Source organism: Schistocerca piceifrons, chromosome 2, assembly GCF_021461385.2.
Source record: "Schistocerca piceifrons isolate TAMUIC-IGC-003096 chromosome 2, iqSchPice1.1, whole genome shotgun sequence".
Classification (NCBI taxonomy): Eukaryota; Metazoa; Arthropoda; class Insecta; order Orthoptera; family Acrididae; genus Schistocerca; species Schistocerca piceifrons.
Window position 1 is genome coordinate 1026681254 of NC_060139.1, and position 25408 is coordinate 1026706661.

General features: G+C 39.2%; 1 protein-coding gene across 1 annotated transcript in view; it reads left to right on the top strand.

Annotated features, from left to right (window-relative positions):
• The window catches only part of LOC124776088, a 154802-nt gene that overhangs the window by 122248 nt on the left and 7146 nt on the right, over nucleotides 1–25408 (top strand). Inside the window, exon 8 of the mRNA XM_047250929.1 lies at nucleotides 13421–13531. Coding sequence (XP_047106885.1) covers nucleotides 13421–13531 — 111 coding nt within the window. The remainder of the gene's footprint in view (nucleotides 1–13420; nucleotides 13532–25408) is intronic.

The following is a 25408-nucleotide window of genomic DNA, read 5'->3' on the forward strand; positions in this document are numbered from 1 at the left end:
CACAGACACAAGCAGACATATGGCACGAGATTCAATCTGGCGACCTTCGGATTACGAACCCGAGTGCTTACCGCTGCGCCACAACGCTATAGAAAATTATTTATCATAGAGAGTATTTCACCGCAACGGTTTCTTTTAACTGTCGATTTTCTCAACAACGGCTGAGAAGTGCATCTTGGTGCACATTACACCTCTGGCCATGAGCTTTTATTATGTGTAGTATGAATCGAATCTGAATGTCTGCTTGTGTCTGTGTATGTGCGGATGGATATGTGTGTGTGTGCGAGTGTATACCTGTCCTTTTTTCCCCCAAGGTAAGTCTTTCCGCTCCCGGGATTGGAATGACTCCTTACCCTCTCCCTTAAAACCCACATCCTTTTGTCTTTCCCTCTCCTTTCCTCTTTCCCGATGATGCAACAGTTTGTTGCGAAAGCTTGAATTTTGTGTGTTTGTGTGTGTTAGTTTGTGTGTCTATCGACCTGCCAGCGCTTCGTTTGGTAAGTCATATCATCTTTGTTTTTTATATATATATATATATATATATATATATATATATATATATATATATATATACAAAGATGAGGTGACTTACCGAACAAAAACGCTGGCAGGTCGATAGACCACAAACAAACACAAACATACACACAAAATTCAAGCTTTCGCAACAAATTGTTGCCTCATCAGGAAAGAGGGAAGGAGAGGGGAAGACGAAAGGAAGTGGGTTTTAAAGGAGAGGGTAAGGAGTCATTCCAATCCCGGGAGCGGAAAGACTTACCTTAGGGGGAAAAAAGGACAGGTATTCCCGCACACACGCACATATCCATCCACACATACAGACACAAGCAGACATATTTAAAGACCTTTCCCCCTAAGGTAAGTCTTTCCGCTCCCGGGATTGGAATGACTCCTTACCCTCTCCTTTAAAACCCACTTCCTTTCGTCTTCCCCTCTCCTTCCCTCTTTCCTGATGAGGCAACAATTTGTTGCGAAAGCTTGAATTTTGTGTGTATGTTTGTGTTTGTTTGTGGTCTATCGACCTGCCAGCGTTTTTGTTCGGTAAGTCACCTCATCTTTGTATTTATATATAATTTTTCCCACGTGGAATGTTTCCTTCCATTATATATATATATATATATATATATATATATATATATATATATATATATATATGTGTGTGTGTGTGTGTGTGTGTGTGTGTGTGTGTGTGTGTGTGTGTGTGTGTGTGTGCATTTGAATTACAAAAAAGAAATAATTAAAAAAAGTTGCATGGCACGAGATTCAATCTGGCAACCTTCGGATTACGAACCTGAGCGCTTACCGCTGCGCCACATCGCTATAGAAAATTATTTATCATAGAGAGTATTTCACCGCAACGGTTTCTTTTAACTGTCGATTTTCTCGACAACTGCTGAGAAGTGCATCTTGGTGCACATTACACCTCTGGCCATGAGCTTTTATTATGTGTAGTATGAATCGAATCTGAATTTCACAATTGGCGGTCTCCCCTATAAGTTACACTCAATGTCTGTACAGCACATCAAAGGAAAATGTTCGTTCATCATGCTCTATTTGTCGGCTTTCTCGCTTTCCTCATTATTGATGCACACCGGTGCATACAGGAACATTTTTGTGCATCTACCTACACTCTGCTGCAATGTGCACATTGAAAGAGGTGGATATTGTTCCATTAAACAATGGTTTTACGTGGCAAGGTCATTATTTTATGCCAGTTTCAGTTTACTTTAAGAGATATAGTAACATGATGTCAAACAAACTGTATGTGTTGTTAACACTTACCGAAAAGAATAATATAATCGAGGTTAGTGCGAAAGACCTATTCTCTGTGTGTGAAATTATGTTTCAAATGCGGTAAAACACAAATTAATGAGACTTTAAGAAACAAGGATAAGATTCGGGACAAATGAATGAAAGGGAACATGCAGGTGAAATGAAAGGCGAAGAAGAATGGAAATGAAGAAATTAACAAAATAGTGTGAGAATGGTTCGTAAGTGTGCAGGCAAAACACTTACCTTTATCTGGACCCACAGTGCAGAATGAGGCTCTGAAAGTCACTAAATAGCTTGGAATTTCGGAGTTTAAGGCAACCACAGGATGGCTGGACAGTTTCAAAGCTAGGCACAACATCGTGTGGAACGAAGTGTGTGGGGAAGCTAAGGATGTACAGGAAAGTGTAGCAACAGATTGGAAGACAGTACTGCCCAACTTAATTGTGAATTATGACCCGAAAGACGTGTTCAATGCTGATGAAACGGGACTGTTTTATCATGCACTGCCTCCAAAATCGCTAGCAATTCAAGGTGAAAAGTGCGTTGGCCGAAAAATGTCCAAGGAAAAACTCACTGTGCTGCTGTGTGGATACATGTTAGGTGAAATGGAGATGCCACTGATGGTTGGAAAGGTGGCAAAACTGCATTGTTTCAGGAAACACAGACATCAGTAAGCTTCCAGTCACATGGCGAAGCAATAAAAAGGCGTGGATGGTGAGTGGTCTTGTGGAAGAATGGCTGGGGTCTTTCAATGCCAAAATGAAAAAAAGGAAATCACCAAGTTCTCCTGTTCCTAGACAACGCAACCTGCCACCCAAAAGTAACATTATCAAACGTGTAATTGTCTTGGTTCCCTCCTAGTTCAACCAGCCTCACACAACTCATGGACCATTGGGTTATTTACATATTCAAGTGTCATTATAGGCATTTACTGATGCAATGTCTTATTATTAGTGATGAAGAAGCCGAAAGTGCATTTGCTCTTGCAGAGTCAGTTTCTGTCTTGGACGCAGTAAATTGGATAGGCTTGGCAGTAAAGGAAATAAAACCTGAAACTGTCACCAAGTGCTTCAACAAATCTGGGTTTGGAAGTCAAGAACAAGACACTTCTGTAGCCATCAAAATTCAAGTAAATGCAGAGCAATTACTGGATTAATGAAAATGCAGAACATTTCATGTAATGCAGATGATTACATTTGAAGTGATGACTTTCTGTCAACTCACTCCACTTTCACTTCTGCAACAGATTTAATAGAAATCCCCAACACAGAGGATGATGAAGAAGAAACAAAGTAAGGGGAAGAGAAGCAAAATGATGTCCCTAGAAAAATGAATGTGCCTGAAGAAGCCGTTGCATGCATAAACAATGTTATGCAATTTGCAGCACACATAAATTCTCCCAACTTGTTGGAACTATTGCATCTCGCAAAAAATTGCCTAGATAAAACAATTTTGAACAGTAAATTAAAACAAGTTTCCCTCCTTGATATGTTGTGAAAAAAAGGAAATGTGAAGCAAATAAACAAGGGAATAATATGTATTTACATACAATAATAAACGAATTTAAAGTTTGAGTAAAAATATAGAAATGCAGTGTTATTTATCAATTAGTGTTCTGTTGTGCCCAATGTTCTGTTGTCCAATATACAGTAAATGAACATCTGCAGTGAAGGTACGTAAATGCAGTATATGCATAATTAAAAATTTTTACTGTATTTTTGGGCATAATACTTGGCAAATTTTATGTAGCCCAGTGAGTTTCTTGTAATTTGGAAACTTGTCCAATTTGGAAAATTATTTTAGTCCCAGGCGATTCTGTTTTGAGCAAGTTTTACTGTATAAGAATTCAATTTAACAAAAGTTTGCACAGAAAATTGGAAAATTATGTTCATGCTGGCCATTTACGGATTAGTAAATGATTACGTACTTCTATTTAATGTTTTCTCTATATTACAAAGAAGTTGTTGAGACGAAGCAGCTTTAATGCATATTTGGAAACCACTTGGGCTAACAAACATTTTATTTCCATGGTAGATGGCCAGTGAGTGATGTAGCTGTGTATTTTCTCTTTTCTGTGCCCAAGTTAATTTCAATAGATAAGTTTTTCAAATGGCTCTGAGCACTATGGGACTTAACATCATAGGTCATCAGTCCCCTAGAACTTAGAACTACTTAAACCTAACTAACCTAAGGACAGCACACACATCCATGCCCGAGGCAGGATTCGAACCTGCGACCGTAGCTGTCACGTGGTTCCTGAGTGAAGCACCTAGAACCGCTCAGTCGCAACGGCCGGCAACAATATTTTCCTTGTACCAATATGTTAGTGATTATTTCTATTATTCAAACTGCAGTGGGTTGTAAAGGACAAATTTTATCTGTGAATAAATGTAGTGAGGATGTTGTTAATATTCTTTGTTTCCTAAGTAGTTGCTTGCAAGATGTATATGTGTGAACCCGCACACATAATTATAATGTTGAAAAATTAATATCTTTTGCCAGCCTATAGAATTTATGAGGTTTCCAATTTAAATTTTCGTCCATATGCACACCCAAGACTCAGAGCATTCTACTGTGTTACAATGTTTATTATTGCACTGCACTCGGTAATTCGGACACAGGCCACCTCCGTGCACTCATCTTGAAATCACTACTGCCAAGGTGGTGAGTGCACCACAGAGAATTGCGTGAGACTCTGGGGTAACAGTGAGGCCACTGACCAACAATTAGGGTATACATTAAAGCAAAAAGTGTGATTTCATTCTAATATGTTTATGTAGGCATTAAAATACATAACTTTTCACTGTATGATAATTTTTGAAACTTTTCAGTGAGGTATGTTTCCCTTGTAATTTCACACAAATTGTTTACCAGTGAACACTGTCATCATCAGAATCTCATTTTTACGTAAGACATTCCTCTAAATGCTCTACAATCTCTTCCTCAGAAAGGGCTGTGTGTGAGGAACTAGCCATTTTGCACCTTAACACAGGATTCCCTATATGGTAGTACTGTGCAGCATGGATGCATAATACAGTCAAATTTGAGAATGGACCATGTGAGAGCTACTAAAAATCATGGCAACTAAGGCTCGACATCGGATTAGAAAACAAAATTTGCCATATCGATCATCATTTGCCGTTGTATTCGAAAGTGTTAGTGAAAAGTGGGATATTTTTTACAACACAAAACTGGACGTACTGCTGGAAAATATCCCCCTCCCCCCAACCAAATTATGTTCAAAAAATATTTTTTTTTAGTGAAAAGCATCCTACAATGAATGAAATTGCATATAGACATATAAAGCTAGCTTTAAAGCTCAGAATAATGAGATAAAAATTTGTGAAGGTCACAAATTAATAAAATCTTGAGTATACTGATCCACTGAACTTTGTCTAAAGTATCCTGAAACTTGAGATCAGTTTTTGTTTTCATTGTACCTGTGAAGCCTAACCATGTATTTCACATTGGTTTCATGTGAATATAAATCTTGGAGTAGCTTGCTGGAGCACAGTGGATGTATTTATATCATACCACTTGTCATTCAACGGACAAACACCATCACTTCCAGTCTTTGATGAAGTAACATCACATTCTTCTTCACTTTTTGAGCTGCTAAATTCAGTGTCGAACTCAGGATCACTGTAGCCATCTTTTTTCGAAAGCACTGCCTAAACAATACAGGACAGAGTATCCAATGCTGCATACAGCAAAGATGATATCTGCTGGCAACCACCTCAACTAAAACATGACAGCCAAACTACAAATGTAGGACTGGCTGCTCTCTTGCCAACGAACACTTAGTTAGCAGTATATTGGATACAACAAGGTTTTTTTTTTTTTTTTTTTTTTTTTTTTTTTTTTTTTTTTTTTTTTTTGTGAAAGGTCTATTCTTAAGCTACCTGAGTATACCCAGGAATTAAGTTTCTGTCAAAATAATGAGAAGGACATAACTTGGGATTTTATGTTAAGGAGATACAGAACATTGCCAAATAAAAGCATCATGTTGATGTTTGTTTGTTCCACTTGACAATAATGTTTGATCATCTGCAAAAAAGATTAATTCTGTCTCCTGATTCAAATAAAATACTAGATCATAAACATAGATCAAGAACAATTGTGGGCTCTTGGCTGAATCTTTCAGGAATCCCGTCGGGATTTTTTCCCTACTTGTGTTACTTGAACATCTTAATCAAACTTTCTGCCATCTGTTTTGTTAATAGGAACTAACCCAGTCATGCTCTAAACTATGTATGCCATTAAAATGTTGTTTCTCTAATAGATTATTATGATTTACACAATGAAATTCCTTCAGTAAGTCACAAAATATCCCTATGTGGTGATATTTTATCATTTAATAATAGTATTCTGTGTTGAGAGAAAGTGAGCAGCTCTTGCAAAATCCAAACTATGATTAATTAAGTATACTGTTGAAACTTTTTGGCAGATTCCAGACAAGGACCCGAACCTAGAACCTCAACTTTTTCAGGCAGTGCTCTTATTGCCTGAGCTATTCAGGCACATTTCGTGACTTACCCTCAATGGTTCACTTTTATCAAAGTCCCACTCTACTTCCCAAACCTTGCAGTAGCTCTCCTGCATACCTAGCTGGACCACCATTGCTGGAAGAAAAGATATTGCTGGGAAATGGCTTAGCAACAGCCAGGAGGATTGTTGTTGAAATAAAGCATTATTGTTGCAGTGGATTTCATACTTGAAATATCCAGACATGTTAGAACTGTATACCTGGCCCAGTGTATAATTGCAATCTGCCAGTAAATTTCAAAACATTTACATTCTGTTGCAAACTGAAAGATTCATTCTAAGTATGCTTTCACCACACAGATGGTGCAGTGTTCCCTCGACATTTTGAAATTTAGATTGATCTCTGGCAATGAGTGTTAAATGTTATTCTGCTTGCATTTAGTTGACTGTGGATGTATCAGTTATGTGCTTCTTCACTGAATTATGCAGTATTGTCTGGAAGAGTATGGTTGATCACAATATCTATCTTTCTCGAAATAAGTATGATGATAGCTATCAAATATAGTGCCATATAGTTTTAATAGTAATACTCCGATCTTCCTACAGCAAATACTTAATTCTTCAAGAACACTTTGTAGAGAACACTGTAATTCAGAATATGAATGTACAATTCTGATAGAAAGTTGCTAATAATAGTTGCAATTCAATATTCTTTTGTCTCCCAAGGTTTATATCATCATTGCTCCAGTGTGGCATTAATCCTACGATGACCTGCTTCTCCTATGTAGGCCAGAAATACATGGAGTGTCAGTATTGCACCTGTGCAGGTACTTCCTCTCGCAAAGTTACTGCGATCGCAGTACCACCTCTAAGACACACGTCGTCTCTTGACGTGTCTTGCCATGTGAAAATAAATAATAAATTTGCCCTGTAGCTGCACTCTCCTATATAATAATTTATTATATCGTTTCATTGTTGTCGAATATTGTTGTTGGAAAGGTAAATGTAATATGAAATATATTTGTTTGATCGTGGGTTGAGTTCTCCGCCAAAAATGGGGAATATGGACAGCAGCAGAAGAGGGTAAGGATACAACATTACTACTTTATTGCTTTTTTACTAATCTGTACAGTTGTATTCCACCATTTAACTGGTTAGAACCGGCTAGAACCGACATGAGAAGGAACACAACAAATCTTTAATTGTTCCATCCTGCTAGTACACTCAGTCAAGTGGATTTTCTTCTTGGCATAATATTTGGTGCTGTAGTGGCCGGTGAGGTAATAGCTGTAGACACAAAGAGGTGAGCTGCATACACAGTGGAGCATTGGCTCGCCAATGATGCAGAGACTGCACATGGCATACAGCGGATGATGTTGGCCAGCATAGTGGAGGCTCACAGTGCTGTACAGAATGTGACTCCGAACTGCTGACTGATTTGTGGCAATGGCGAGGGATCCCCAGGAAGCAGCGGCTAGAACGGTGCTGGCTGCCGGGGCTTTGCAGACAGGCAGAGGTCCCTCCTTCGCAGCCCAGCGGTGGCAGAATTACGGTGCTGGCGCACAGCTGGCCAAACACACTGACGGGCTAGTATGGCTGCTGTTAAATACTACTTCCATGTTCTGACAGTTGAGGAAGGTGTGACATTTTGGTGTCACTTGGAAACTTCTGGAACAGAGCAATGGCAAGAGTCTGGTGTAATCGGCAGTGCATGTCAATGACATAAAAGTCAGTCAAAACAGAGGGGCTTCTCGAAGACTGGTTTTGGGCCATTAACGCCCAGAAGAGTGTGACGGAAGTTCTGCTGTTAAGGGGTGGTGATTAAGCATGGGCAATGGCTGTCTATTTCCGATGTCCACGGGTTGTGGCATGATTTCAGCACTTGTTGTCTGACACCTTAGGAGCTGATGATGCAATTCAATGACCAGAACCCGCTGTCTGCTTACAGGCTTGTTGCAGTCGTGGGCTACATCTTATGCTCCAACTTCTTCAATAGTTTTATCCATTACATAAACTTATTGTTGCACCATTGCTCTTCAGAGTGATATGTAACATCACAGATGGTTAGGTTAGGTTAGGTTGTTTGGGGGAAGAGACCAAACAGCTAGGTCATCGGATTAGGGAAGGACGGGGAAGGAAGTCAGCTGTGCCCTTTCAAAGGAACCATCCCGGCATTTGCCTGGAGCGATTTAGGGAAATCACGGAAAACCTAAATCAGGATGGCCGGACGCGGGATTGAACCGTCGTCCTCCTGAATGCGAGTCGAGTGTGCTAACCACTGCGCCACCTCGCTCGGTTTATCACAGATGGTGACAATCCTTGAATACATTATTTTGGGATAGTGGTATTCCCATATAGTTCTTGTTCTGTGTGCACAGAACATTACCTTCTCTAAAATGTTCAAAAATGATCTGAGAAATGAGACTTACTGGTAGTTACTAGATTGGAATGCTTTTGAGCCGTGTTCATCAACAGAACATTCGTTGCACGTCTTTTGTAGCTCACAGTGGAATGTCTCACATAAAGATTTTTATTTAATATTCATCTTTATAGAAGACCAAAAAAATGGCATATTTGATTGTTCCTGGGAAAGTATCTTGAAATAATGGTGTGTTGCACATGGAAATATTTTGTCTATCCTCAGCCTGAGAACTGAGTGACCTTCTCTTCCTTTTTGACCTTCTCTAAACTATTTCGTCACTGAAACAGAAACTGTTAGTTCTGAAGCTAGGTAATGTGTTCTTTTCACTTTTATTTGTGTTTTTAATAGAAGAACCACACATTTTGACTCATGAAAGTTAGTGATGGCAAGCATTTCTTTCTCATAATTCATTAGTTTTCGTGATTGAATAGCCCTCTGATATGATTGATGTTAAGTTCTGGTAGTTTGTTTGCCGATAACTCAAAATCCTTTTCTATTATGGTAATTTAACTTCTATTTACTCCATTGAATTTTATCTGCTTTTTCACAAAAATAGCAGTACCATCATCAGTGGAGGATTTCCTTCTAAACTCAAAATTATAATTTCTGCTAGTGAAGTTAATGTGATTTAACCACTGTGTAGCAGTTTTTCAGTAATGAACATTATGTCAGCATTTAGTTTATACTGGAGCAGTACTTCAGATGTTGCAGTCTTGTTTTTAAGAGACAGCACATATCTTTGGTACCTCAGTTGACACTCTTTCCGAAGATGTTTGTCATAAAAACACTTACAATCTTCAGCATTATTCTTGTGCAAATTGCTGATCACTGCTGAAGTTTATGTTGCACAACTTCCTTCGTTTCTACAGTTAATCAGCTTAAACCAACCAATTTGTAATTTCAGTTGCGTGATTGCGTATTTTATTTTTGTTGGTTTTAAGTTCTCTCCACTCTTTATCTCTATTCAAATCAGTCTATAATTTCCTTGTGTCCGATTCATAACTTGACTTTCAGAGGTTTCGGCTCCTCTTCTTCTTTCACCACTGTTGTTTTCATTTTAAATCACTTTGTAATTAGCATCAGACTGTCAGTTTTACTGCCTACAAACGTGTAAATATGTTTTTGGCTGGTAGCTCATTTCCTAATGCATTAAGTTGAGTCCTTGAGCAGTATGGCAATTTATCTTAGGTATTTTATTTCAATATGTTGCATGAATACATTATCTGTCAGTTTAATACAAACTTGAGCTACTCAAGTAGTGAAGTTAAGCTACTAAAATATAAATAGCTGATAGCACCTGTAGACAATCGTTTCTTTAAGATTCTTTTAAGTAGCTTACATCAAAATCATCACAAAACAATAATCTCTTCTTTATGTCTGACGCAGAAGCTCAATAGAGCATCAACATTTTTAAGGTACATTTCCAAGTACCTACTGGGGAATTATTGATTCTAATTATGACAAGATACTGAGATTTTTTGATCTACACAGAATTTACTTACTACTGTGTTTTTAATTTATTTTTATTTTTTATAAATATGACAGTAAGTGAAAGGCTTTGACATACCCAACATTTCATATAATATACAGGGTGTAGCTGGTATAAGTGCAGATATTTTTATATGTGGTACCTTATTATGTACATACATGAGTTTTCTGTTTGCTTTTCTCTCCGTCGAGCAGTCTTCCCACAAACACATCACTAACTTTACAACCTCACTTTTCTACACAGTCATAATTGCACCACCAAGTTGTCGCTGCATGTCAGGAGAGACTAACCATTCTGTGTCCAGGTGGCCACATTTCAACAACTGACCTGCTGCCCGGAGGAAAATAAGCATTAATGTCTTGCTCTTGGCAAATGTACTAGGAGGTATTACCCAACCTAAAATCATAAAACCTGTAATAGCTGTAATTATTAGTCTGCAAATGATGTAAATACCAATTTAATGTTTTCAGTACACTGTCCTCAGTCACCAATAGAAATATCTACGTTTATACCTGTTACACCCATGTATTAGTCATGCTACGGAGGCAGGTGGGGGGGCGTGGGCCGCTCATGGCTGGCTTGTGTTGGCTGCATAGAGTATCGATTGACGTGTATACCTGCTGATGGGTAGGATTCTGGCAATGTGTGATGTGCATGGCCACGGGTCAACAAAAAAAAGCAAGGGCAATACGAACTGAGTTTATACAGCACAGTTGCGATTTCAAGAGTCTGTAACTTCAATAATGGAAATTCGTAGTTGGAGCAACATGTATAATGAGGGAAAGGCTTTCATTGTGTGTATATAAACATGTAACAGGAAACAGGGTCATTCCGTGCCAAATGGTGTTTAGGTTCCCCCATGTCCATCATGGATTTTGATGAAATGTTACATGAACATTTACACATTTCCAGTTTCACCATCACCAGTTCAATACTTGCAGAGATATAGTCATTTTTTTGACCTATAGTGCAGTTTTCAACAATGCCCCCTTGTGTTTTCGGCAATTTTGAGACATAATATCTCTGGTAATATTTTCCTGAAAGCAATAAAACTATGCCATCTTGTACAAATTTTTGCCCTGTCTTAATCAAAGTAGTAATAAAAGCTTTTTTGAGCAATTTTGATATGGATAATGTGAATCGTGTAAAACATTTGGAATTTAGCTTTTTATATCTCTGTGAGTAATTTTAGGATAAACCAGATACTTTGGACATGACAGTACAAGGTCTTAAAATATATATAGTTTCATTCTCATGCTGCCAGCCAATAGTTTACTAAATGGGGACAAAGCTCACAATCCTTCTATAAAAGCCGGAACACGTATCTTCCACCCACCTCCCCCCCCCCCCCCCCCCCCTTCTGCAAACTCTTTTGAACCACTTTCATTAGAAAAACCATTTTCTGAACCACCTAAAAATGCCCATCTTCTTCTGGTTTTTAAATAATATCTGATATCTTTTATTATGTTCTAAAATTGTTTAGTACTTTCAGGGGAAGGTAAATCACAAGTTCTGATGACTGAAGTTGAGGCAGCATAAGTTGATCCCTCGTAGTTGCAATGTGCTGAGCACAGCAGCTTTGCGGGCGTGCCTCTGTGGCAATGCCATAGTGTTGTGAAAGCTCTATGGATGGGTTCTGTCTTGGTTGATAGCCATTAGAGCTCCACATTTGAAAGCTAGCAACAGTTCTGCGAACTGTCAGAGAGCTTTTTACACCAGCTTTTTACACCATTTAGACTATAGGAAGTGAGACTGGGTTAGAAGTACTCAGAAAACTTTTTAAGAAAGGACAGTGGGTGTCATTTGTCATGACTCATCGTGACGTATTTCGTCCTGTTTTTCTGCTATAGCAACTACATAACCAAACTGGTTATAAACTTCATGGCAATGGACATAATGGTAGTAAAACTGTTGTGTAACAGCTGCAACACACATCATATGAACTGCCTTCAAGTCTTACACCATTGTCACAGTGGTGAAGTTCATAGCACTCTGCCAAATATCTTTTGGAAAGTATTCGTACTATAGAGAATTTTGGCCGTAACTTTTTATTTTGCAGTGCTGTTGATGTGATAGTTTAATACTGTTTAAAAATATAACATATTCTGTGTTTGCATAGTTTGGGGTTTATGTGGAACATTAGTATACTGATCAACAGTTGTATAAATGTTGTGCTTAACTGCTGCTGGTTTCTTTTAAAGTGAGAAAACCAGCATTCTCATTGTCATAGGGACAATGCCTAATAGCTGTGCAACAGCAGCAACGGTTGGCTTTCTTTACCAATGGTTAGCAAACCTGTAAGGGTTTCTTTAACAGGGTCCAAAGTGTCTTTTAAGTGTAAGAGTCCAAAGCCATGTGTGGTATCTTTTAGTATCCTAAGCTTATGTTTACTTCAAGCTATTTGAATTTTTTAGTTTTCATTAATTTCCTGTAGCATTTAATGAGGAAAACTATACTGCTAGCCAACGATGTCACTGAGGCTGCTGGAATAACTGCAGTAATTTGCTGTTCCGGAACCCAGCACCTGTCACTCCTGAATGGCCAATAACATGAATTTGCTGGGCCATATGGGTGGATAGAGCTTATTAAAGCATCCTTCTGTTAGCAAAAGTCTCACAGATATTTCAAATCCACTACTTTTTTTCCGTAAATGCATGAATCATATTGTCCTGGCTGTAGGTCTGCTCTATTTTGCTTTTGCTCTGAGAGCATTAATGCCATTCAGCAAAGAAGAAATTGAACAAAATAAAGCTTTACAAGAAGAGAGGTTTTAACACGGGCAGAACAGACTTTAAATCTTCATAGTTCAGCCAGTTTGCATGAAATACTTATAAACTGTATACACAAATTTCCCTCATGAATGCAGATGAAAGTGAGCATGGAACTTCATTTTGATATATAGAGAAGTGATTTTCAACTATTGGCTTTCTCTGTGTTCAACCAAGAGTTCTTTAGTTTATGTTCTGACAGACTTTTTCATCTTTTTGTGTAACTTTTACATATTTTTGCAACCTATTTGTTCCTTGACCTTGCATTTTGCCCATGATATAGGTAGGAACCATAGCTTTCATTGTCAGAATTTTAGAATTTCTATTAAACCTGCCCCAGTCGTAGTTGTGTGGATTAATATTCAAATGCTTTTATTTTGTTTTATATATTGTTTGTCTATTGATATGATTGTCTAGTGAAAGAAACTTTTTGCAATGTAAAATATAGTAGTTGATGTTTTGCTGCAGCTCCAGGCAAATCCATGATGATGGTTCTTCAAATAGTGATTTATGCCTCATGCCAGCAAAGGAAGTGGAACAAGTGTCTCAACTTGATTTGCCATCAAGTAGAACCAGTGGGTGAGTTCTGTGAATAAATATTAGCATTGCTAAAAAGAAACAGTTCAGTAATCATCTTTTTCTTTATCTCCTTCAATGCACAAGTACACAAATACATTAATGAGTGTAGTGATTCATATGCACACTTATAGAGGAATGTTGAATTTAGTACCTAACTTAATAAAGTCACATACCAAGGCAACACAAATTGTAATCCATACAGTACGAAGTCTGAGGCACAATTCCAACAACATGAAAGCCACTCAGGAATTATACAGAGTCCAGATATGTAAACTGTTTCCTAGCCAGAAGTCCCAGTTCCATAATGTAACAATAGGGGTAGTGAGTAAGGAGACATATTACACACTCCAGAAAATGCTAGTAGTGGTCATTCATTTAGCTTTCAGATGTTGTCAGTTCGACAGCTTGAAATGTTTCAGACCTCTCCTGACTGTGACATGACTCACAGTGTTTATTTTGTGGTTGTAATGTAGTGTTTGCTTCATTATTTTTTCGCTCATGCTTCTTTTTCTATTGATTAGGTGCTCCCTTAAGGAAATATGTTTCTGCTGCTAACTCATTTTCGTTTGTCATGTGTTGATTGCTAAGATCACCTAAAATGTGATGCTGTTTTATGTTAAAGAGCATTATCACAGTCAGAAAGCAGAAATGAAGTCTCGAGAGCAGACTGTAGATCTGGAAAGACAGGAAATTTGTGATTATGAAAGAAAGAGGAAACATTTTTGTGTAAATTGTGTTCTAAGCCCAGCAGATACACTTCAGTCAACGTTGCGGTGAAGTGCATGATGGAGGCACCACCTGCACGCTATTCATTGATTCTTTGTCGGAAATTGTTGTACCATCCAGGCCATGTAAAAGCTCACTCATCCCTTTGATAGACCCAAATGAGGAGTGTCAGTTAATCTCATGTTGTGGCCAGTGTGATTAGGAGAGGTTATTGTTCGAATTCCCGTCAGTTGATCCATGGTGACAGGTGGCATGGCCTCTATAGTGGAATGGGTTAGTGACTATAAAGTTTACATAACGTGATTAGGAACTTCATATCAGTGTGTTCTACTCTGTGGTTTCCCAGTATGTACTCCAAGACTACTCTGGGTGAGAATCTGTAGGTACAGGTCCAAACTGCCAAATGTGTACCTCATTACTGTAGCAAGTCACATTATGATATCACAAAGTACTTTTTGCAAGTGAACACGCATACTTTATGTTTTTCACACTGAAAATTACTGTGACACCTCATACTTTTACTTACGCTGGTAAATGTCCTAGTCCTTTGATTGCATGTAAAATATAGGAAACAAGGGTAACTGTTGTTGTTGTTGTGGTCTTCAGTCCTGAGACTGGTTTGATGCAGCTCTCCATATTACTCTATCCTGTGCAAGCTTCTTCCTCTCCCAGTACCTACTGCAACCTACATCCTTCTGAATCTGCTTAATGTATTCATCTCTTGGTCTCCCTCTACGATTTTTACCCTCCACGCTGCCCTCCAATACTAAATTGGTGATTCCTTGATGCCTCAGAACATGTCCTACCAACCAATCCCTTCTTCTAGTCAAGTTGTGCCACAAACTTCTCTTCTCCCCAATCCTATTCAATACTTCCTCATTAGTTACGTGATCTACCCATCTAAACTTCAGCATTCTTCTGTAGCACCACATTTCAAAAGCTTCTATTCTCTTCTTGTCCAAACTATTTATCGTCCATGTTTCACTTCCGTACATGGCTACACTCCATACAAATACTTTCAGAAACGACTTCCTAGCACTTAAATCTATACTCGATGTTAACAAATTTCTCTTCTTCAGAAATGCTTTCCTTGCCATTGCCAGTCTACATTTTATATTCTCTCTACTTCGACCATCATCAGTTATTTTGCTCCCCAAATAGCAAAACTCCTTTACTACTTTAAGTCTCTCATTTCCTAATTTAATTCCCTCAGCATCATCTGACTTAATTCAGCTACATTCCATTATCCTCGTTTTGCTTTTGTTGATGTTCATCTTATATCCTCCCTTCAAGACACTATCCATTCCGTTCAACTGCTCTTCCAAGTCCTTTGCTGTCTCTGACAGAATCACAATGTCATCAGCGAACCTCAAAGTTTTTATTTCTTCTTCACGGATTCTAATACCTACTCCGAATTTTTCTTTTGTTTCCTTAATTGCTTGCTCAATATACAGATTGAATAACATCTTCCCTTTCATGTCCCTTAACTCTTTATAACTTCCATCTGGTTTCTGTACAAATTGTAAATAGCCTTTCGCTCCCTGTATTTTACCCCTGCTACCTTCAGAACTTGAAAGAGAATAGTCCAATCAACATTGTCAAAAGCTTTCTTTAAGTCTACAAATGCTAGAAACATAGGTTTGCCTTTCCTTAATTAGCTTCTAAGATAAGTCTTATGGTCAGTATTGCCTCATGTGTTCCGATATTTCTACGGAATCCAAACTGATCTTCCCCAAGGTCGGCTTCTACTAGTTTTTCCATGCGTCTGTAAAGAATTCACGTTAGTATTTTGCAGCTGTGACTTATTAAACTGATAGTTCGGTAATTTTCACGTCTGTCAACACCTGCTTTCTTTGGGATTGGAATTATTATATTCTTCTTGAAGTCTGCGGGTATTTTGCCTGTCTCATACATCTTACTCACCAGATGGTAGAGTTTTGTTAGGCCTGGCTCTCCCAAGGCTGTCATTAGTTCTAATGGAATGTTGTCTACTCCCGGGGCCTTGTTTCGACTCAGGTCTTTCAGTGCTCTGTCAAACTCTTCACGCAGTACCGCATCTCCCATTTCATCTTCATCTACATCCTCTTCCATTTCCATTTCCATAATACTGTCCTCAAGTACATCGCCCTTGTATAGACCCTCTATATACTCCTTCCACCTTTCTGCTTTCCCTTCTTTGCTTAGAGCTGGGTTTCCATCTGAGCTCTTGATATTCATAGAAGTGGTTCTCTTTTCTCCAAAGGTCTCTTTAATTTTCCTTTCGGCAGTATCTATCTTACCCTTAGTGATGTGTCTCTCCACCCTTACATTTGTTCTCTAGCCATCCCTGCTTAGCCATTTTGCACTTCCTGTCGATCTCATTTTTGAGACGTTTGTATTCCTGTTTGCCTGCTTCATTTACTGCATTTTTATATTTTCTCCTTTCTTCAATTAAATTCAGTATTTCTTCTGTTACCCAAGGACTTCTACTAGCCCTCATCTTTTTACCTACTTGATCCTCTGCTGCCTTCAGTACTTCATCCCTCAAAGCTACCCATTTTTCTTCTATTGTATTTCTTTCCCCCATTCCTGTCAACTGTTCCCTTATGCTCTCCCTGAAACTCTGTACAACCTCTGGTTTAGTCAGTTTATCCAGGTCCCACCTTTTTGCAGTGTCTTCAGTTTTAATCTACAGTTCATAACCAATAGATTGTGGTCAGCGTCCACATCTGCCCCTGGAAATATCTTACAATTTAAAACCTGGTTCCTAAATCTCTGTCTTACCATTATATAATCTATCTGAAACCTGTCAGTATCTCCAGGCTTCTTCCATGTATACAACCGTCTTTTATGATTCTTGAACAAAGTGTTAGCTATGATTAAGTTACGCTCTGTGCAAAATTCTACCAGGCAGCTTCCTCTTTCATTTCTTAGCCCCAATCCATATTCACCTACTACGTTTCCTTCTCTCCCTTTTCGTACTGCCGAATTCCAGTCATCCATGACTATTAAATTTTCGTCTCCCTTCGCTATCTGAATAATTTCTTTTATTTCATCATACATTTCTTCAATTTCTTTGTCATCTGCAGAGCTAGTTGGCATATAAACTTGTACTACTGTGGTAGGCGTGGGCTTTGTATCTATCTTGGCCACAATAATGCGTTCACTATGCTGTTTGTAGTAGCTTACCCGCAGCCCTATTTTCCTATTCAAGGGTAACTATGATGTTAAAAATGCTGTGTTAATGTCTCATAATGATTGCTGAAACTATTCTTGCTATTGTTGCCTTTATATCAAGCCCTCTCTTTCTCCTGCTGTTGATATTGTTGTATCAGTTGCTCATGCGATTGCTGTTTCAGTGTTGCTGGGGCTCCCATAACTTCATAAACTTCTTGTATGATTACTCTGACTTTTTCTGTTCTGAGATCACTTGGACCCATCTACAGATAAACAACCAATCTGCCACATCAGTGTTGGGCACAAAACTAACTCTACTGAAGTCGCAAAGAGAGTCAACTCAAATTGTAATCCGAACGTACCAAATCTAATGCATGAGTCCAATTAACAAGAAAGAAAAACCAGAGTCTGATGAGGTAGACAATTTTCTTGTCAGGAACATGCTACATTTAATTGCTTCTCATTTCTCATTTAAAAGTAGTAGATTCTTGAGACGAACCTTTGAACTCACTCTTGCTAATGTCATCTTTACCTGACTAAAAATCTACTAACACTGCTACATATTTTGCATAGCTGCTTTTTTCTTTAATTTATTTATTTATTGTTCCATGGGACCAAATTAAGGAGAAGTCTCCATGGTCATGGAACGAGTCAATACTTGAAATTATAACACGGTAGTAGAAACAGATAAAATGAAATATAAGAAACATATTCAGGCGGCAATTCATAAGTTTAAATAAAGAAAATCAACAATGTAACACTGGAATTTGCTTAATTTTTCAGCTCTTCCAGGAGCTCCTCGACAGAATAAAAGGAGTGAGCCGTGAGAAAATTCTTCAGTTTAGACTTAAAAGTGTTTGGGCTACTGCTAAGATTTTTGAGTTCTTGTGGTAGCTTATTGAAAATGGATGCAGCAGAATACTGCACTCCTTTCTGCACAAGAGTGAAGGAAGTGCATTCCACATGCAGATTTGATTTCTGCCTAGTATTAACTGAGTGAAAGCTACTGCACTCCTTTCTGCACAAGAGTCAAGGAAGTGCATTCCACATGCAGATTTGATTTCTGCCTAGTATTAACTGAGTGGAAGCTGCTAACTCTTGGGAATAAGCTAATATTGCAAACGACATTAAAGAAAATATATACTGTGAGGGCAAAGTCAGAATTCCCAGACTATTGAATAGGGGTCGACAAGAGGTTCTTGAACTTACACCACACGCAGCTCGAACAGCTCGTTTTTGAGCCAAAAATACCCTTTTTGAATCAGAAGAATTACCCCCAAAAATAATACTGTATGACATAAGCATATGAAAATATGCGGAGTAGACTACTTTTCGTGTTGAAGTGTCACTTATTTCAGATACTGTTCTAATGGTAAATAAAGCAGCATTTAGTTTCTGAACAAGATCCTGAACATGGGCTTTCCACAACAGCTATCTATGTATCAGAACGCCCAGGAGCTTGAACTGTTCTGTCTTGCTTATAATAGGCCCATTCTGTCTGATCAAAATATCGGTTCTTGTTAAATTGTGAGTTAGAAACTGTAAAAACTGAGTCTTACTGTGATTTAGCATCAAATTATTTTCCACGAGCCACAAACTTATTTCATGAACTACATTATTTGATACTCTTCAATATTACACACAAGATCCTTCACTACCAAGCTGGTCCATCAGCAAACAGAAATATTTTTGAATCACCTGTAATACTACAAGGCATATATTTTCAGCACCGACCCTTGGGGAACGCCCCACTTAACAGTGCCCCATTGGGACTGAACATCACTACCACTCTCAATATTGCGAAGAATTACCCTCTGCTTTCAGTTCTTAAAGTAAGAGGTGAACCAATTGTAAGCTACTCCCCTTACTCCATAATGGTCCAAATTCTGCAGTAATATTTTGTGGTCAACACAGTCAAAAGCCTTCGTTAAATCAAAGAAAACACCTAACGTTTGCAACCTTTTATTTAATCCGTCCAAAACCTCACAGAGAAAAGAGAATATAGCATTTTCAGTTGTTAAACCATTTCTAAAACCAAACTGAACATTTGACAGCAAATTATGTGAATTTAAATGCTCCAGTAACTTTGTATATACAACCCTCTCGATAACTTTAGCAAACACCAGTGGCATAGAAAAAGGTCTATAATTGTCAACATTATCCCTGTCTCCCTTTTTATAAAGTGGCTTCACTACCGAGCACTTTAATTGGTCAGGAAACCTACCACTCGTAAAGGAAAAGTTACAGATATGGCGAAGTACTGGGCTAACATACATAGAACAATACTTCAGTACTCTGCTAGTTACCCCGTCATATCCATGAGAGTTCTTGGTCTTTAGTGATTTAATAGTGATTTAATTATTAACTCAATCTCCCTCTTGTCAGTATCATGGAGGAGCATTTCAGGTAACAGTCTCGGAACACTTTTTTCTACAAGCGCTATACGATTCCCTGTTGGGACTAGGTTTCTATTTAGTTCACCTGCTATATTCAGAAACTGATTATTAAATACTGTACATATATGCGACTTATCAGTAACACGGACATTCCCACTACCCACTGATTCTATATCCTTGACCTGTCTCCGCAGACCAGCCACTTCCTTTACGACTGACCATATGGTTTTAATTTTATCCTGAGACTTAGCTATTCTATCTGCATACCACATACTTTTTGCCTTCCTAATAACTTTTTTAAGCACCTTATAATACTGTTTGTAATGGGCTGCTGCATTTAGATTGTGATTATTTCTAACGTTTTGATATAATTGCCACTTTGTTCTACAAGATATTCTTATCCCTCTAGTCAGCCACCCAGGCTGCCTGTTTGTGCTAGTGCCCTGTTTTGAACGTTCTAATGGAAAGCAACTTTCAAAGAGCACAAGAAAAGTCGTGAGGAAAGCATTATATTTATCGTCTACTGTATCAGCACTATAAACATCTTGCCACTTTTGTTCCTTGATAAGGTTTACAAAGGTCTCTACAGCAACTGGATCAGCTTTCCTAAACAGTTGAATACTATATTTAACATGTGTTGCAGCACAAAAATCTTTTAGAGTTAAAATTTGTGCATCATGATCTGAAAGGCTATTCACCTTTCTGCTAACAGAATGCCCTTCTGGTAATGCGGAATGAACAAAAATATTGTCTATGGTTGTTCTACTGTTCCCTTGCTCTCTCGTTGGAAAGAATACGGTTTGCATAAGATTATATGAATTAAGGAGGTCTGCCAGCATCCTTTTCCTTATACAATTAATATTGAAGTCACCACATATAACTAACTTTTTGTATTTCCTATAAAGTGAACCAAGAACCTCCTCTAGCTTTAGCAAAAATGTTGTGAAATCGGAGTCTGGGGATCTATAAATAACAACAGTTAGAAGTTTAGCTCCACTAAATTTAACCACACCTGCACAACATTCAAACACCTTTTCAGTGCAGTACTTTGAAACATCAATTGACTCAAATGGGATACCATTTTTCACATACATGGCTACTCCCCCACACCGCAAAGAGCTCCTAGAAAAGCTGCCAGCCAACCTGTATCCTGTTAAAGGAAGCCTCTGAATTATCTCCTTATTTAAGAAGTGTTCAGATATACCAATAATTTCAGAGTCAACATCTATAAGCAGTTCACTAACTTTATCTCTAATACCTTGTATATTTTGATGAAATATAGTAATTCTCTCATTAATCGGATACCTAAGCTTTGTCGAAAGTGGTTTCTTTGTTAGAGAGACTTCCCTTAAGCAGGAATACCTATCAGCTGACTTCAATCTGAAAAAGGTACAGCTCTAACACCCACAACTACAGGAATTTTCCCATGAGTGATCCCACCACCCCCACCTATGCTGTCACCTATAAGCTTTGCCAACCTCCCCTTTCCATACCTGTTGAGGTGCAGGCCATGTCTAGTGAAACCCGTCCTGCTGATAGACTCCACCGACACCACTGAAATGCGACTCATGCCTTCTGTCATCAGCGCATCCCCAAGTCTGATGTTATTACGCCTGACGGCTGTATTAACATGAGGCCGATCGTGACGCTGAAACAGTTCCACGAAATGCACATTCGTGTTGCCAGTCTGAGTGGCTCTGTAATCATCATAGCTAATTTGGTAATTCTGATGCAACTTATAATCAGCTGTTTCTCACATAAGAAATTACTTGCTGTCTTGTTTTGTGTTAGATGGACATCCTGCTATGTGTCCCAGAGATAGTAACAGAAAGAAGTAGATATTTAAAATATTCAAGAGTAGAATACAAGACAGAAAACATTGATGCCATATGCATATTGTTTTCCAGTGGTGTGGTGTTCAGATTTAAGTCATTAAGTTATCAGTTAATAACACCTCACATTAAGTCATGGCAAAAATATGTTGCTTGAGTTATTCTGTGGGACGAATTTTCTAATCCATGACTAGCAGTAGAGCAAGACCAAAACTCATCATGAAAAGGAACAGATTACTGAAAATTATAAATTTAAGTACTTCAGTAACATTTTTTGACCTAGTCATCTCAATAAATATGAAAACTGTGATAGTGAAGAAGATATAACTTGTTTTCCTTACTGTTAAGTAAAATGCAATGATACAGACATCTAACCAGAGGGACTGTTTGCTTCAGGAGGCCTACTCTGAAAAAACAAAAATGCTTCAGAGAAAGTATATATGGATTTCTAAAACAGTTAGAAAGGTCTGAATGTGCAGTGCTTTCTCTTCTTGTCCTGTAGGTTGCAGGAATAGGTTTTGTTCAAGTTCAAAATTCTTTTGCTTTCAGTAATATGTCACAGTGGATTACTTTCGTGGAAGTGGGGAAGAGTTCAGAAAATAATTTCACATTTAGCTTGAATGTTAAACAGCATGAAGTCAAGAATGGAATGACAGTGATACGGAAAAGATAGACTGCTACTCCCCACATGGAGAACTTGTTGAGTTCCAGACAAACACAGTGAAAAAGATGGTGAATATTTTAGCTTTTGGACAAAGTATTTATTCCTAACTAGAAAAAATTCACACAAACATAACTCACACACACACATGACCACTATCTTCATGTACTAAGGCCTGACTGTATTCTTTTTCATTGTTCGTGCTGCAACTCAGTGTTTCCTCTATGTGGCAAGTTGCAATCTATCTTGTCCATGTTGTTGTTAGTTTGAATTGATGTTGTCCTTTGTTTTTCATTAACCAGTCTGATTTTTCTTTCTTGTTTAATTTTCTTCCAATGGCCACCAACAAGTTGTGTACTTGCGTCAGATACCTTTCCAAGATTCATTATGTTACAGCTGATAACTGTCTGCAATATATTCTGTTAACTTCTAAATTCATGATGTTAACTGTACCTTTTGTTCTCATAACACTATTGTTTTTGCTGCTCACAAACCTCTAATGACCTGTGGTCTCTGCTGATGTTGAACCTGTCCAGCACAGCAACATATTTACCATTTTAGAGTATATTTGAATTACAAAATCAGTCTTGTTTGTAAGGTTGAAATTGAGGCTTCTCCATGTTCACTTTTGCTTGTGTTACTTCTTGAAGAATGTTTTCATGACATGTACATTACATTTTCAGCAAACTGAACCAGCTTTCACAGTGAATCTGTTTCACAATCGTGGAACACCACAAACATAAACCTACTGCCCGGAGGAGGAGGTATCTATAACATGCAAAACTACCATCCTCCCAGCTTTCTCTCTGCTTTGTACAAAGTTTTGACCAGTATCCTCATAAGTAGAATTAGTTGTGAAACTTCCTGGCAGATTAAAACTGTGTGCCGGACCGAGGCTCGAACTCGGGACCTTTGCCTTTTGCGGGCAAGTGCTCTACCACTTGCCCGCGAAAGGCAAAGGTCCCGAGTTCGAGTCTCGGTCCGGCACACAGTTTTAATCCGCCAGGAAGTTTCATACCAGCGCACACTCCGCTGCAGAGTGAAAATCTCATTCTGGAAACATCCCTCAGGCTGTGGCTAAGCCATGTCTCCGCAATATCCTTTCTTTCAGGAGTGCTAGTTCTGCAAGGTTCGCAGGAGAGCTTCTGTAAAGTTTGGAAGGTATGAGGCGAGGTACTGGCGGAAGTAAAGCTGTGAGGACGGGGCGTGAGTCATGCTTGGGTAGCTCAGTTGGTAGAGCACTTGCCCGCGAAAGGCAAAGGTCCCGAGTTCAATTCTCGGGCCAGCACACAGTTTTAATCTGCCAGGAAGTTTCATATCAGTGCACACTCCGCTGCAGAGTGAAAATCTCATTCTGGAAACATCCACCAGGCTGTGGCTAAGCCATGTCTCTGCAATATCCTTTCTTTCAGGAGTGCTAGTTCTGCAAGGTTCGCAGGAGAGCTTCTGTAAAGTTTGGAAGGTACGAGGCGAGGTACTGGCGGAAGTAAAGCTGTGAGGACGGGGCGTGAGTCACGCTTGGGTAGCTCAGTTGGTAGAGCGCTAGCCCACGAAAGGCAAAGGTCCCACCACCAAACTCATTTTCTTTGTGGAACATACTGAGGACAAGTTCAGTGAAGTTGGGTATTAAGCAAGATGAGATCTGGCTCTCTCTTTACAAAGACAACTTCTGCCAGTCAGCCAGCCTCCCTCTGTGCCTGCAACTGTTTAGGAGACAACCCCATGGCTGTCAATATGATACAGGGTGTAATTTTTCATAGGCACCTTCTCCTTCAGTCCAGTGATGAACATAGGGCTAATCTGTAACGATGCCGCATTCATTTCATCTGGCATATCCAGGAAGGCCCTAAGGAACATCATCTATACACTGGCACTTTCATCATGGCATGTGAAGGATTTGAAGGGGACACCCTGCCTGAGAAGTCGAGGGAATGGTGTACAGATGCAACCTGAAACCGTACATTCCACCTCCCATGCATTGCTTCCATTGCTCCAAGTTCGGCCACATGGCCTTGCAATGGGATGCCATTCCCATCTGTGGTGACTGTGGCTGCTCTCTTCATGTGGGGAGCCCTTGCACCCCACTGCCTAATTGTGCAAACTGCTGTGGTCTTCATTCTCCCCGAGCGTCCACTGTACATGAAGGAAAAAAGAATTCAGGAAATAAAGACCCTTGACGGTCTCAGCTACTTTGAGGCCTGGAAGAAATTTGACAGACTTCACCCTGCAAATCTCTCGTCTACCTTTTTGCCTTCCCCTCCTCACTCCTCCCCCTTACCACCATCCTGCCCCCCTTCCCTTTCCTCACCCTCTACGGCTCCCATCACTTCCCCTCCAGGAACCGCACCTCCTCACCAAGGAAAACGTGGCCTTCTCTGGCTCCTGCAAGGGGTGGGACTCTGTCTTGGAACTTCCCTCCCCAATGTTATCAGGACAGGAACTGTGAATACATTTCATGTATCATAACCTCTGTAGTTGCTGCAGAAGTTCGCATCGTACTTCTGAACAACACAGTCACTGCAATATTGTATCACATATATAGAGAAGATGTTGACTCACAGACAGGCACAACAAAAAGATTGCTGCACATTTAATCTTGTGGTCAAAAGGCTTTCATCTAAAGTAGAATACACACACATACATTCCCACATTTACAACTCACTCACATGTGACCACTGTCTCCGGTCACTGAGGCAACCTTCTTCTAAAGTAGAAAACCATGACTACTGCGTCTGGCCCTGACACCAGTTTGGCCTCAGTGGCTAGAGACAGTGGTCATATGTGAGTTGTGCTTGCATGAATGTGTGTATGTTTTGTGCTTCAAAAGAAGGCCTTTTGGTTGAAAGCTTCAGGCAGCCATTTTGGCAACAGGGCACAGCCAACAGCAGGTTGTGGCACACTTTGGAAAAATGATGCCTGTTGTCTGGGCTCGGAGGTCATATGTGGACCATTACAGTAACTGGGAGAGAAGGTCAAGAAGACCAGCTTGTGCATGGAGTTTTAATGAAGCATACAAGTTGCAGCATTGTCCCCAGAACTGATCGTGGCCCTTCGTTTCTGAGTCAAGTGGAAGGACTGAGGCAGAGACTTCCAAGGTTCAGAGGGA